General features: G+C 44.8%; 1 protein-coding gene across 1 annotated transcript in view; it reads left to right on the top strand.

The window, feature by feature from the left end:
* plxna3 (plexin A3) overlaps positions 1–15,872 on the top strand; it is a 138,573-nt gene that overhangs the window by 2,215 nt on the left and 120,486 nt on the right. The window contains exons 2-3 of the mRNA XM_061256868.1: positions 8,495–9,775; positions 12,770–12,952. Coding sequence (XP_061112852.1) covers positions 8,585–9,775; positions 12,770–12,952 — 1,374 coding nt within the window. The 5' untranslated portion in view covers positions 8,495–8,584. The remainder of the gene's footprint in view (positions 1–8,494; positions 9,776–12,769; positions 12,953–15,872) is intronic.

Here is a 15,872-nt window from a genome sequence, read left to right as displayed (position 1 = left end):
AATTAGGCGAACTTTCAGTAGAAATAGGCGATAGTGATGACACATTGCATGCACCTTCTTATACAACCGATGCATGAATGAATTAACGAACACATAAATAAAATAATCACGTCATGGGCCTGGTAAAATAAGATTTATTTTGTTATTTGGCAATGCTGAGAGGCGGTATTATGTTTTTTTGTTGTTGTTGTGAATTAGTAGGCTATGTAATTAATCAGATCTGGTAAATTATCAGAATTTAGAATTTATAGCAAAAATATTATATAGGCTAGGCTATATGTTGTTGGATAAGCATGGGTGTGTCAGTCCTCGATGTGTGCCATTTGTGATTAGCTAGTAAGATCACCTATGCTTGCCGAGTAGACACACAAATCAGAGCGTGCTCAGAACTGACATTTTAATAGATTTACTGGAGATATTCAGAGAGTAGTGGCAAATGTGTGTTCTCAATCACTTTTCATGGGATTTTGAGGAGTCAGAGCTTTGTCATGATTACATTGGTGAAGCAAAGGCCAAAGTATCAACTTAAATCTGCTGACTCAAGGTCTGAAACGGACAGTAGGTTCTGTGGGATGACAGACCTGCAATTTTTTTAATTGACTGAGAAAAACAGGGGAACAGTAACAATGAGAGTCTTTCTTTAACACTGGAATTTGGTGCAAAAACGATTGAGCAGCCATCCAAAAACTGGTCATGTGTATCAAAATATTCATGTCGTCAATGTCCCGTATCTCAATTAACCACCAACTCAATGTTTTCACTGTGATTGTCCATGTTAACAGACGATAGCAGATCTTCAGGGCTATTTTAATCAATCAGAAATGAAGGAACGTGCTGACATTTTTGACTTTCACATAATATAATGTTTTTAATTTTCAATTTAAAAGTGAGCATACTGGATAAGTGAGGAATGGTGACACCTGAAAATGAAAAGGAGGAAAAGGATAAGATATACATTTGGGGGCCACTGTGTGCATCTTACAGAGGAGGACTTCTGTTCCCCTTTAGCACTGTCAAGCTCAAACTGTTTCACTAACATAAGATTACTGTCGATTTTTCTCGATCTTTATTTGTTGTCCTGGCCAATGCCAGCGCAGTTCCTAGTTACTGGCACTGGCTCATGAAGCAACACGTTTCCGTCACTGCGCGTAAAGTTGACATCATTACTAAATCAGGAGATAACCATCAGGAGGGAGAAGAACCAGACTGCCAGGAATGGGCATCAGAGCACCAGCGCTCAGTAAAAGTAATTTAGGCCCTGTGGCCTTTTGTTTGTCCTTTCCTCGTTTCGGGGAGAATTTCAGTCCTGACAGCCGTCTCACTCCGGTCAGAGACCCCAGCATTCAGTGTGATGTCATACCATAGCCCTGTCTGTGGGTAATACAATGCAGGGAGGGGTAATACTGGGTATAGTACACGCAGGTTTACCGGCTTGTACCCACTTTACACTGGAAGACGTGTCTAGGTCTCTAGGCTGTGCAATGTATAATGAGTAGTATTGGTTGTGTGTTGTTGTTTATTGATTTTAATTATTAACAACGACAACAGAAATATCTAATAGATTACGTGTGCATGCTGCTTTCCATTATCTCAAAGGGCATCGCGGTGAAGGGGGAGCTCACCTCAGACACCACCGATGTGCAGCACCCACCTGGACTCTCTGCTTCCGAGTCCCATAGGCATTATTCTGTGGAAATAATTTGCAGTCCACACGAACCGTTTTGGACAAACCTCCCCAGGTTGTTTCCAGAAAGCAATATGGAAGCTTCACCTCAGTGTGCCCTGGTTATTTCTTTCCTCCAAAATTATTACTGACTACTTACTATTCTCCACGCACTAGAAATGGTAAAAACCATTACGGCACACAGAGGATTTTTATATTTAATTAATGATTTCAGTACTTGCTTTGTTTTCGGTATAATTTTCTCTTCTGTGCCCTTGAGCAGAATTCTGATTTATAGCAGAGCTAAAAAACATTGGCTCAGGTTTTAAAAAGGAATTTAATAGGTCTTCCTCAAAGTTCACAGTACCCACATATTTTGGCACTTGCTGGCGGGTATCGTGTGAGCTTTTTTTGGATGCTTTTTTGGGTCTCTGGCTTGGATGATCCGCTTGCACTTCCTGACGAATGCGGCCTGCTCAGTGTCCTCTCCCTTTACATTCACAGCTCCAGAGGCTTTGTGGGGGAACACATTAGCATGACAACATTCTGTCAACCCAATGGGTCACTTTACTTTGAAGTTTGGGATTTAAATAATGGGTACTTAGACTAAGTATTCAAAGGACCCCGTTTCAAATATTAACACTGATGGTCACTTCTTATCAAAAATGTTACTACTTGAAACCTAATTAAAGTAAAACATATTTTTTTTCCGTTTTGTCTTTGTGATGCAGTAGGAAACTGAAATTATATTTTTGCTGGCAATCCTGAGGAGTGGAAATATACAACAGAACAGGATCACCTGAAGGTTGTGCTGAGTACTAGTTATAGTTTACCAAGATAATTAATGCTGCTTTATAGACCATATTAATCATTAAGCCGAATAATAGAAGTGAAAGCATCATTTAATGACCTCTGAGCTGGGATAACACTGGCGGTGATTGTGGAGGGGGTGTGGTGAACAGGCTTCACTCATCATAATACAATGTGACATTTCAAAACAAAAAAAATGAACAAACTATGGTTCTTTGGGGGTGTAATTTGAATGGAAGGTTTTTAATTGGTAAGCCAATTATTGAAAATCCTTTTTCTGAATGAATTGTTGGTGTGTTAGTGGAGAATAAGTCCATGTGACAGGTGGCAGGGCTTAGTATTGGTCACTTCAGGATGGCGTGACCTTCGCAGTCTGTCCTGCTCCACACTCATACAGCTTTCTCCTATAGAAGAGCATGCTTTTATCCTAATGAGAGCCTTTCTTTGGCCTGTGGATTATCCTGTTCTTATGATTGGGCAGGAAGGGGTTAATGATTTCCCCCCCCCCCCCGATGGGCCCTAGCCCATTGGCACATGGCAAGTTGACTGGTTTCAGTGTCGTTTACAGGCCAGTCAATTTCACGTGCAATTACAATGGCCATTTTACAATTTAGTCGTTCGGCAGATGCGTTTAAGCCAGATGGACTTCCGAAAGTGCAGTTCGCGAAATAAGCAAATGCCTCTAGAGCTGGTGACAGGCAGAGCTGCAATCATGTGGACCTAAGTGCTGCCATTAAGGTGCATGCATGAAGATCTGCAGGCTGGCTGTTGACCTGGGCTGGCGGTGGGGGTCGTCATGGCGATACTTGATATATTACCCGGGCGATTACGGTGAGCGCGGTGGGTGTGTTTGCCGAAGTGGAAAGGAGAATGAGTGACCTCTGACTCTGCCGTCTTGCAGGATGTGAATTCAGACTGAAATAACACCGAGAGGAAACAATCAGGTGACACTAAGACTTCCTCATTTCGAAGAGGAAGGAGTTCTTCCTTTACTGCCCGCACTAACCGCCACCACACGACTGCCTTGGAGGCCCTTTACCCATTTGAATAGTGGCTTTTGGCCCTTTTTGTGGTGGAGGAACTGAAGAGCTTGGTGCATGGGGCATAGCTACTAGACCCCTTTTTAGCCCCTGCTCGCACGGTAGAACATTTCAGTGGTCCTCGGTCTGTTTGGGTGGAGCTTGCAGTACTGAACGTCGCTGATCTGTGAAACCGTGCGATGTTTGGGAGAAATGCAAAAAGTCAACCTTTTCTCGGGCAACCGAAAAAAGACGTTGAGCAGCAGCTCGGGTGTAAGACCTTTCAGGTATAGATGTTCTAGTGAGAAAGCAATAAGTGGATTTTAGCTACCAGCCCATTCTTTTTTAATAGTACCATGCAATACTCAATTCCCGTAAGTGGTCAGCTGTGATTTAAATCCATTTTTTGGCAGACATTAAACAAAGTAGGCACTCATTGCAAGAATCAGTTAAGGTGTTTTTGAAGTGCATTTGCAGTAAATGAGAGGATACTTTTTAGAGGCAATATTATGTGTATGGTTGTATTGGAGGAGTGGTAGCACAAAGGGTCTTTGCTGTTAGGCTTCAGGACAGACATTTAATCCTGTAAAACGCTGTATCAGACATATTTCTTGTCGTGCGTGTTTGGTTTCAGTTAGTTTCCATCTGAGCGAAGCAATGGCTTTCCCAGTGCTGGGCATCACAGTGGTTTTTTAATTTCTTTTTTTTTTTTTTTGGAGAGAAAAAGGCAAACATGACTCAAACGTGAACGTGTGGGCCATGAAGCACCGTCTGAAGTGTAATAAGATCGAGAGGAAGGGGGTTCTTATGAAAATAAGAGATTGCTTATGCCCGCTTGGTCAATTGCGGCAGTGCGAAAGCGTCTTGATCCGGCCCGCCGGGCCGTTCCTTTCCCTTTCTGTGCGAGTGAAGAGCTGTTGACCCTCATTATGAGAGCGCTGGTGAGAGAGCGCCGGTGAGAGAGCGCCAGGCGGCGGGGCCTGATGAGGTGAAATCCGAACGTCCTCCTCTTAACCCTCTCTCAACACTCGGTGGTTTCCGGGGGCAACCGTGCGCTCCTAACCCCCGTCTGAACGCGGGCGCCCGGGCCCCGCCGCGCCCTCACGGACGCAGCGCCCCGCACACTTCTGTTTAATTAGGCTGCGCCCGCTCGACGCCGCCGCCTCGCGTTTGCGGTGCTCCGTTTGAGCCCGAAGTGAGAAGAAGATGAAATGGAGTGAAATGCACTCTGCCGTGTGGGTTGTAAATATGGGACTCCGGGCAGCCCAAAGTTCACGACCGCGTCGTGTCGGAGCTGGGCTCGCTGTGCTGGTGTGTTTACAGTTTTCCCCGGGCTGGAAAGTCGCAGGGGTCATTTGTCAAAAATAATGATGTTGTTTTACAAGCGCTGTGATTTCTGAAAATATACAACGTACAGCAACTTGTGTGATCTTATTGTTGCCTCGCTCGGATGGAGCGTGTGTGTGGTACTGTGGGGTTTTGTTAAGGGCTTGCCCTAGTCCATAAAATTAACAAAGGCTATATTTTAAGAGATTTATTTCAGGTGATATTTATTCGAAAAATGTGTACACAAACTGACATTTTAATGTCTAAAAAAATGTATGGTCACAGTACAGTTTATGCTAGCACTTCAAATCTAGGTGTCTTATTGTGACCAAGAGACATGAAATATCGGCTGTTTGTGGGTGGCTATAAAAATAAATGTAGAAATACTGTAAGGATTATAAAAATACCTGCACCAGCAGAACCTGTAATTATTCAAACTGCTATTCACGGGGAGGTCGCTCTCTTTCTCTCTCACTTGCTTTCAAGTTCCTCCTTTGTTCTTTCCTGTGCAGACTTTGGCTGTTTATGAACATCATTTGAGAAGTCCATCACTGGGAGAAATCTCTCTCCCGGTTAGTGGGAGTGCAGTGTGTGACTCCAGTTGAAAGCGTTCTGCCTGGGTGTCCAGCTTAACACCGCTGCTTTCTGCTACTCTTCCCACACCTTGGCAATGAAAAGCACTCTGACTGCGGTTCGGTAGCACCTTCCACAAGTCAAGAAACGTATTACAATGCGCCATTGTGTTAAAACGGCTGGTCTAATGAATTTGCGTTTTGTGGTCGATTGTAAATGGCTGTGTGTGGCTTACGCCCGTTCTGTCTCCTACCACAGTCATACTTAGGCACGCTTACTGGGTATCTCACGGATGGTAGAAAGTACGAGATCGCTCTGTCATTACGCAATTTTGTATTTGAGAATCAGATTCTGTGGCACCGACTAGTATGGGGCGGAACAACACCATGTTTAAAGGAGCTTTAATAACATGCTAGGATGGCACGAAAGCCATATTTCAGTCGCATGTTTCCACTCTAGCTTTTGAAACAATGTGTTTGCATAATTGGAGACTGTATTACAAGTGCCACCCTTGATTCATCAGTTGTAGTGCGTTAAGTACAGAGTTTAGTATTCTCAGCACACTGTTTCATTTAATCTTACCTAAACGTTGCTGTGTAGTCTGAATGAAAAGCGTTTTACTTTTTGCAAGCAGTCAGATAACCATCTTATTAAAAAAAAAAAAAACCCTCAATATAACACTTTATTCATGTTGTTGACAACCATAGCAGGGAAGTTTTGCCAGTTGAGGGTACGCTGTATGGTTTGGTAGAGTAGTTGGACCCTATAGCCCTATAGGTCTTAACACAAGGTCTGTAAACTCCTGTATAACCACCTCATGCATAAGTGACCTACTGGATTATCCGCAGGCCTCATTTAAACGTTAATATCGGTTTGTAATTGAGATTGACAGCCTGGCCAATTGCCAACATTTATGCAAGTGCAGTACATTAACAGCAACGCCCATACCAGCGCTTGTGGTGCATTCTAGGACTGCTGGTCCTCCCCTTTTTAGATACCATCAAACAAGGATTAATACATATTTCTAATTCCACAATCCCCATGTACCATTTCACGTTTTTATAAACTGTTGTCTTTTTATTGCATTTCATGTAGGCCATCTCTGAAATATTGTCAGTTTGTTATCAAAATGTCATTGAGTTGGTCTTTTTATTTTATTTAAGTGTTCATTTTCAGTTTCCACATTAAAAAAATAATATTTTATACTGTAACCAGTATTTTGGTCATGAAAAGCCTTTTCAGAATGATTAATTGAATTAATGCATTTTTACATACTCACTGTGAAATTGCACCAATTGCTGTGTTTATCTCAATGTATCCTGGTTTATCCCCTCATTCATGTATCCTTCTCACCCTCACAGTTGGTTATGCAGGAATGACCTGTATTAGACTCTTATAAGGACAGAAAGTTTTAAAGATTTTTTTAAGTTCATTTTATTGCCACACTGCTGAGTTGGTGGAATTGTTTTTCAGTGCAGATTAAACTGAGCACGAATACTGTTCACCCAGATACAGGACGTGTACAAGAACCAAAAAATGGCAAGAACATCCAAGGCTGCCTAAATTTCCCATGCAACAAAAGCCTTTTTATCATGAATACGACTGTAAAACGACCCCTTCTGCAGTGTTGACGTCCCGCCCATACAGAGTTGGAGCTCTGTAATCTGGTTAGCAGCATTAAAAATGAGTCAGTGTTATGATGGAGTCAGAAATGCTGAGGACTGAACCAATTCATTAACTCATCATGTTTTTCCTTCTCTGAACCTGAGCCAAAGAGGAGAAATAAACAAATGGGAGCAATGGCATTAGTGGTAAGAGTTCAGCCAAAATGCATTATATTAAGATAGGGTTTCTCTTTTAAACAAATGATCGAATACTGCACATACAGCAAGCTGCAGTTTCAGCTGGTTCTGTCCTTTTGATGTACCTTTTTATTGTAGCTGTTCCATATTTACTTTATAAAAAGGGACCACTGTAATCCAAACATGTTACGGAAGTGTGTTTGAATGCCTCATTGTCTAGAAAAATGATGAATTTGGAATTAACCTCAGCTTGTGAAACCTCACCAGACATAATGTGGGCACCATGCTGTATTCAAACAATAAGTAGCATATGGATTTCATACCAAATGGTTTTTGTGCATGTGTGTGTGCATACCGCCTTGTGTGTATGTGTGTGCGCATGTCTGTGTGCAATGTGTATGTGTGTGTGTACGCGTGCGTTTGCAAATTGAACCAACAGGGCTGTGTTTGTTTTCAGTTTTTGGTGGGAGGGAGATTAGAACGGTGCACGTTCGCAGATCAGGTCTTAATGATAACAACCCAGAAATGTCCTTAAGACGAGCCCTTCTTCCAATGACAGAAGGCATTAAACCATGATATAAAAGAAGCTGCTTGTTTCTGCGAAACGCGAGAGGCGGCAACTGTGCGGGATGTGTGAAGCCCCTGTCTTCCTGTCAGCGTATCCCAGCATCCCCTAGCCCGGAGAGCTCGAGCGAGTGCCATAAGGGCCTCTTTCTCTCCAGCAGCTCTGTGTGTGTGTGTGGGGAGGTCTGTGTGTGTGTGTGTGTGTGTGTGTGTGGGGGGAGGTGTGTGTGTGTGTGTGTGTGTGTGGGGGGGGGGCTTGATTGAGCAGAAGAGCAACGGGGCGGGAGGGGGGGGCAGAAGTGATTGAGCAGCGGAAGACCAATGTGTTTGATCTGCCGAGCACTTACGCTAAATATCCTGAGCTGTGAATATACGGCATCACAGGAAGGGGGGAGAAACTCGGCCTGAACACTGCGGCTTCTGCTGCCCGGTTGCCTGGCTCCCACTGAGTTCCTTTGCTCTTCCTCTCCTGCCTTCTTGACAAAAGCATGCGGGTTTACATTGGTGATGGCTGTGAGAGGTTTATTGGCAGTTTGCTGAGCCAGGAGGGGATTGATTGATTGAGTTTAGTTTAATTTATTTGATAATCATCAGAAAATGCGATAGGAAGTTCAAGTAGGAATGTCATCAAGTACCAATCTTTAAGGCTATCAAGGATAATGCAAGAAGGCTAGAAAGCCTATTTCCAAGGGCCGAGAGGTACGCTTGACTAATGTCCTGTTTCTTTGTCCTTTCAGAAATGAGCCACTGAAATTCGTACAAAAGGAAAGGTTACCATTAGCCCTAAGGAGGAGCTCTGTTTCACCCCCTCCAAGAACTTCTTAATCATGACACCTCAATGGCGGGTGTTGGCATTCGCCCTCCTGCAAGCCGTGGTCAATGAAGGCTTCCCCACAGCCACTACTGGACCGCCAACGGACGCCAGCTCCTTCAGAGTCACGGACACCAGCCTGACGCACCTGACGGTACACCGGACAACGGGCGACGTGTTCGTGGGCGCGGTGAACCGCGTCTACAAGCTGTCCGCCAACCTGACCGAGACGCGATCTCACATCACGGGCCCCGTGGAGGATAACTCCAAGTGCTACCCGCCGCCCAGCGTCCGGTCCTGCGCCCACAAGCTGGAGTTCCTGGACAACATCAACAAGCTCCTGCTGGTGGACTACGCCGGGAACCGTCTGGTGGCCTGCGGCAGCATCTGGCAGGGCGTGTGCCAGTTCCTGAGGCTGGAGGACCTCTTCAAACTGGGCGAGCCCCACCACCGCAAGGAGCACTACCTCTCCGGAGCCAGGGAGGCCGACGGGATGGCGGGTGTCGTGGTCGGGGACGACGAGGGACCTGTCAGCGAGCCAAAGAAGAAGAAGAAAGGAGGCAGCCGCTTGTTCATCGGGGCGGCCATCGACGGAAAGTCTGAGTATTTCCCCACCCTGTCCAGCCGCAAGCTGGTGGCAGACGAGGACAGCGTCAACATGTTTGGGCTGGTCTACCAGGATGAGTTTGTGTCCTCCCAAATTAAGATCCCCTCCGACACCCTCTCCACCTACCCGGCTTTCGACATCTACTATGTGTACGGCTTCGCCAGCCGCACCTACATCTACTTCCTGACCCTGCAGCTGGACACGCAGCTTACCCAGGATGCAACGGGGGAGAAGTTCTTCACCTCCAAGATCGTGCGCATGTGCTCCAACGACACCGAGTTCTACTCCTACGTGGAGTTCCCCCTGGGCTGCACCAAGGACGGGGTGGAGTACCGCCTGGTGCAAGCCGCCTACAAGCACCGTCCCGGGAAGCTGCTGGCCCAGGCCCTCGGTCTGTCCGAAGACGAGGACGTCCTCTTCGTGGTCTTCTCCCAGGGCCAGAAGAACCGGGCCAACCCGCCCCGCGAGACCGTGCTGTGCCTCTTCACCCTGCGGCAGGTCAACCTGGCCATGAGGGAGAGGATCAAGTCCTGTTACCGTGGCGAGGGGAAACTGTCTCTGCCCTGGCTCCTCAACAAGGAGCTGCCCTGCATCAACACGGTGAGCCGCCATCTTACTTTCACCCGCGTACGGACCCAGGAGCTGGGAACCTGCAGATAGGATTTTTTGTCGATGCTGCTGTTTTTCTCAGTGCTGTTGCTGTTGGTTTTTATTCATTTAGCAAATACTGTCAGGGGGGCAATTGCTGCTGACCTTTTGACACTGGTTTCTTATGATTTACCAGGAGACTATCCACTATTCCAGGGATCAGGATATCTGGCCCTAGAATCCAAATCCAACCCTGGTTTTCTTTTCTCCCGGGTAATTAACTGAACAATTAGTGCTACTGCACTATTAGGGCTAGACTGCACACCTGTCTCGCAAGTAACGAGAGGGTGGAAAACCTGCAGTTCTCAGCCCCCAAGGACCATGATTTCATGATTCCCTACACTCTTCTATCCTTATGAACTTTGAACTCAATTGCAAGTTATATTTGACCTGTTTTGGACAAATGGCCATAGTAATCCCTAGCTTTGTATTTTCCACCTTGCAACTCTTTTTGCCTCCTCATGAGACTTAAATACTTTAGGTTTATCTTTGGTGCGCAGGATGTTTTTAGGAAAGTAGGCTGACAAGGCTTAAGAAGAAACTGCCATGCTCAGGGTGCGGTTTCACTACATTACCCAGAATCCAAGAGCATAAAATGCACAAAATAGAGAGTAATATGACTCAATGTCCTCATCTCTCTCTGAGGCAATGGCTGATCATAATAAATGTAAACTAACTACTGTCACACATCTGCTTGTGAAGTTAATGGAAAATTTTAGTAGAACCTGTTTTAGCTGTTAAAGTATATATGCTAATATAGCCAAAGTCACATCTACTTTTGTTAGTATTCCAACTCTTTATATCTCAGACTCATACATGTACAAGTGCAGTCCTGGCAGGGTTTTAATTAAAACCACAACATGGGAACATGCCAACGATTTGCTGCTGGCAGTCTTAAGTGAACAAGATGATCCTGTGCTTGTAGCTTACGTAGTCTGGTCGTATACCATGCAAATCCTGTCGTTAGTGACATATTAAGCTAAGATGAGTCGGTTGAAATTGCCCCAATGTGACTCACAGCATATGACATAAATACCAACTTGCATGACGCAGAAACAGGATGAAAAACAGTTCCTGGAACAAGTGAAGAGATTGGGGAAGCAGTCCATGCTGGTGTAAAATAATGTACATTTCACATATTAACCCTTTCAGTCCCAGGCCCAATATGAAGTGGCTCCACCCTCATCCAGAGAGGGTTGGGCTTTGGCTGACAAAATTGAGAAAGTTGAGAATTTATTAGGGTTTTTGTAGGGGTTCAAAACAATGGTATCGCAGTAGCACAGACACAGCTGTGTGAGGAGCGGTTTGAGGGATTGTGGTGTGAGGTAGGGGAGGGGAGAGTACCACAGACACATCAGCTGTGTGAGGAGCGGTTTGAGGGATCGTGGTGTGAGGTAGGGGAGGGGAGAGCACCACAGACACATCAGCTGTGTGAGGAGCGGTTTGTGGGATTGTGGTGTGCGGTAGGGGAGGGGAGAGTACCACAGATGCATCAGCTGTGTGAGGAGCGGTTTGAGGGATCTTGGTGTGAGGTAGGGGAGAGTAGCACAGACACATTAGCTGGAGGATCAGCGGATGAAACACGCTCCTGTTTCAGTGCTGTGTGAACCACTGGAACAAAGTGGCCTAATATTTAAAATCTCCATGGTAATGGGAGCAGGGAGGCAGACCTGTACTCTGTGGGGGGGTGGGGGGGTTATTATGCCTCCCCAGCACAGATGCAAATCGGTTTCATTATTAGCTCCTTTTCATGCACAGAAATATGCCTGGGCCTCGTAATGAAAGTGTGTGCCAGGGCCCGGCTCCCACCTCATTTAAAGTATTTATCCCTCATAAAAAGGTGGGCTCCCCACTGCCAAGGAGCCCACAAACTGGTACACTTTTCAGAGGATGCATTGCACCTACATTCCCCTGCTTCATCTTAATGGATTTTTAAGTATATGTCTGTTTTGGGGGAGAACCGGGGGAGAAAATCTTGGTTTCCCCAAGAAAAAAATAAAAATAAAAAATAAAAATTTTGAAGAACATTGGCTCACTAGTGAGTGTGTCTTGCGGTTGTGTCTTGCAGTTCGTCATGGTAGTGTGTGCATTTGCGTGCGTGCGTCTGTGCGTCTGTAGTATACATATCTTTGGTGCATCTGTGGTATATCTGTTCTGTGTGTGGGCTGTGTGTGTGTGGTATGCCTTTGGTGTGTGTGTATGTGTCTGTGGTATGTCTGGGTGTGTATGGTGTATATGTGTGTGTCTGTGGTATGTCTTTGGTGTGTCTGTGTGTGTCTGTGGTATGTCTTTGGTGTGTTTTTGTGTGTCTGTGGTATGTCTTTGGTGTGTCTGTGTCTGTGAGTGTCTGTGGTTTGTCTTTGGTGTGTTTGTGGTATGTCTTGGGTGTGTTTGTGTGTGTCTTTGGTATGTCTGTGGTGTGTCTGTGGTGTGTCTGTGGTATGTCTTGGGTCTGTTTGTGTGTGTCTGTGGTATGTGTGTGTGTCTGGTATGTTTTTGTGTGTCTGTGGTATGTATTTGGTGTGTCTGTGGTGTGTGTGTGTCTGTGGTATGTGTGTGAGTGTTTTCTGCATCAGTGCACAGTAGTGGGGTCTGGTTCTTGAACTGTAAGCTTACTTCTCAGGCCTCGCTGTTGGCTGGATGTTCATGGATTTTAACCTTATTTGGAGACTGATGATTCTTCCCATTGATTATATAAAATATATTTCGAGCCTCTCCACCACTGAGGTTAATCAGAAGACCCTGTGAGTCATCTCCTAATATCAGCAATTATCCTTCAATCTCATGTTGGCACAGTCCATGCCCTTGTTTACAAGTGCTCTGATTAGTAAGGATGATGTATTCGTGTTAGTAATGTTCTAAATTATTAACCGTAATGACAATAACAGCGGATCATATTGGGTCCTCACCATTCTTCTCTGTCTGGTGTGTTTTTTTTTCGTGCAGCCAAAGCAGATAGGCGATGACTTCTGCGGGCTGGTGCTGAACCAGCCTCTGGGGGGCATGCGGGTGATCGAGGGGACCCCCCTGTTCGACGACCGCACCGAGGGCATGGCAGCGGTCGCCGCGTACACCTACGGCGACCATTCCGTGGTGTTCGTGGGCACCCGCAGCGGACAACTGAAAAAGGTAGGAAATGTCGCCGCCATCTATCACCACACCCCTTTTCCTGAAGTTCTCAACAGCCCTAATACCTCTGCCGTCCCTACCCAGAACTTTGTCTCAAGCCATTGTATTTGAATAATGCTGCATGTTATGAATGAGTGGATATCTGTTAATACAGTATGCTTACCACTGCATGAAGGCTACTGTATTTGGGGAGTGTTGTTGAAGCTATGAAAAGGCTTGTGGCTTATTCCCATAGAAAGGCTTGTGGGTTATTTTCTGTGTTTGACTTGAGAAAAGTGTTGTGTGCTGAGATCAAGAGGCTGCAGAATACAGAAACCATGATATCCGGTGTTGACAAGGGAGCTTGGTATCGGGTCAAATGCTGAACAATGCGCCAAAAACTGTATGCTGTGATTTTCCTTGCCATGTTCATCTCTGCGCTAAAACAACTCGACTCTTTCCCTCTTTATTAGTTTGCTTGGGCAGCTTACAGCCTTTGTGACTGGAGTGGGTGGCGTTTGCTCTGCCTCAGTCATTAGCATGTGTGGCTAACACTCTGTAACTGACACACACTGCTTCACCATGATCGCTGCTCGGCAGTTGAATTTTGAAATGGAGGGAGAAACATCAGTGTGGAATGAGTCACAGCGAGAAGTTGAGTCTTCTTAAAATGGCGGGTTTATTCTCAGTTCAGCGCCTACGTTGGTTTTCAGCCTTGCTAGTGGCGAGTTTTAAGTCTATGTCATCAAATTTAGGCATTTTATAGATTTCCTGCCCCCCTCCACAGACCCCCATCCCCCAAAACCCTCTCCCCAGTCCCAGGCTTTTAAATACCTAATACACTTTCTTCTGGCAAGCATAACAACTGCTGTAATCATCTTACCACTTCAGAGAGCGTGCAAAGGAAACTATTTAAAATATTTAAAAATGGAATGCGTCTCCCGTTTCGACAAAGTGGCAGCGCCTGGAACGTTTTTCACACATCAAGAGAAACCTCTTTTTGTCTCCGATCTTGTCAGCCGCCCATCACTCCTCGGTTGCGATCTCGGCGCGACGCCTCCGTTTGCGTTTTTTGTTTGCGGTTTACACTTCGCCCGCGACGGCCTGGAAGGACCCTCTCAGCGTACGTAAACACGGCTCGCCCTTTGTTTACACGCGCGTCTTGTCTATGCCGATGATCGCGCTGGCCGCTGTGAATGCTCTAAACAAACAGGCCCTGGGAAAACTGCCTTCACTGGAAGCAAAATGCCAATTAAAGGTTATTATCCATTACTGCAGATGGAAAGAAAAAGTGAGGTACACAAAGTATGTGCCAAGGGCTCGCACGGAGCTAAAAGGCTCCTGATATGGCTCCCTGTTGTTAGCGCATAATGGCTGGGATGAAATGAGAAGTTTATTTGCACGCGGGTCGTTTCTATTCTGTCCTGCCGTTGCAAACGTGTTACATTACCGAAGACAATTTGGGTCACTTTCCCAAATATTATATTCAAAGAAAAACACTTGAGTAGGCCTCTTCCCCTTTGCGCCTAATGGTGTTTGGAGCAATAACAATGTTCCATTGGGAACAGACTGCGAAAAAAAACCCTTAAAAAACGCATGTCTGTTTGTCAGCCTCAAGTAACTGAAAAGCTGTTCAAAGTGTGGGTGAATGCTTGACTGATAACCAGCACTTTTCCTGCTCAATTCAGTCCTTAAACATAATATATTTGAAATGGCTGCACCACCTGTCGGGTTATAGAGCATGTTTGAATGCCATTTTGTCATCGAGTCTAAAATCTTCCCAAGGCCTTCTGGAAACTCCTGCTACAAATGTGACTAATATACTCCCATAAATCTCTCAATGTGATCACAATGTGATTCTCCAAAACAATACAGATATGAAGATATGTCCATCGCTCTGGAAAAGAAAATCAGCTGAATGTAATCTACTAAAAACACGAATGAATACTGAAATTTGTGTAGAATTTGACTTTCAAAACTGCTACAGTAACCATACTCGCTGTGTAACCAAATTTCTGTGATGGGGTGAACTGGGGTGAGATCCAACATGTTATTTGTATTTTGTATCATCTAATCCTTTGTAAAAGCTCCATCATAAGAAATACATTTACAAAACAAAATTGTTAACTTGAATCATTCTCTCCAAATTTCCAAGAATTTCCACAAAAAAACGAGTTACTCTTCATTTCTCGACAAGGAGAGATGCCCATTGGCTGGCACCTCTTCCTCTCATCCTTAAAGTATGATTTTTCTGAACCCAGCTCCCTGTCCATAAGATATCCCTGAAAAAGCTTCCTTTTGTTATGTATATTGTATTCCCCGTTATGTGATCTAATAGCACAGACAGCACGTTCACACATTCCACTTACTCTTATAGAGGATTAGATGACATTACAAAATACCAATATCATGTTAGATTTCACCCCATTTTGCCCCATCACCGAAATTTGATTACACAACGAGTGTGGTTACTGTCGTAGTTTTGGAAGTCAAATTCTACACACATTTCATTATTCATCATTTTCCAAGAACATAGTTTTCCATGTAAGCCCGTAAATTTGAGGGGAGAGGACTTTGAAAGCACATGAAAAGTCTTTGAACTGGAATCATAATAAGCTTGCTCAGTAAAAAAAAACGATTTATTGCGTTTTTTAATTGGAGGATCTACAGCTATCTTGATATAAGATCAGTGTTGCTATGCAACCATGAAACATACAGTGCTAGTTTTCGTTACCTTTGGAAGTGGCCTATTAATATCTAACTTGCTAGATTGAGTAGATAACAACAACAAAAATGACTGCCCAATTGCCATAAATACACTTATTCCATTGTGCGTAATTATTATTGAATAAAACAATGATTATCTTGTTAAACAATCTTGGCTGTCCAGCTAATACGGCATCTGTTGTTTTCATAATTGGAACTGTTACTCTGTCTTGCT

Source organism: Conger conger, chromosome 10 (assembly GCF_963514075.1).
Source record: "Conger conger chromosome 10, fConCon1.1, whole genome shotgun sequence".
In the NCBI taxonomy this organism is placed as follows: Eukaryota; Metazoa; Chordata; class Actinopteri; order Anguilliformes; family Congridae; genus Conger; species Conger conger.
The sequence above is the reverse complement of the archived record's forward strand: the minus strand, read 5'-3'. Positions and strand labels throughout refer to the sequence as shown.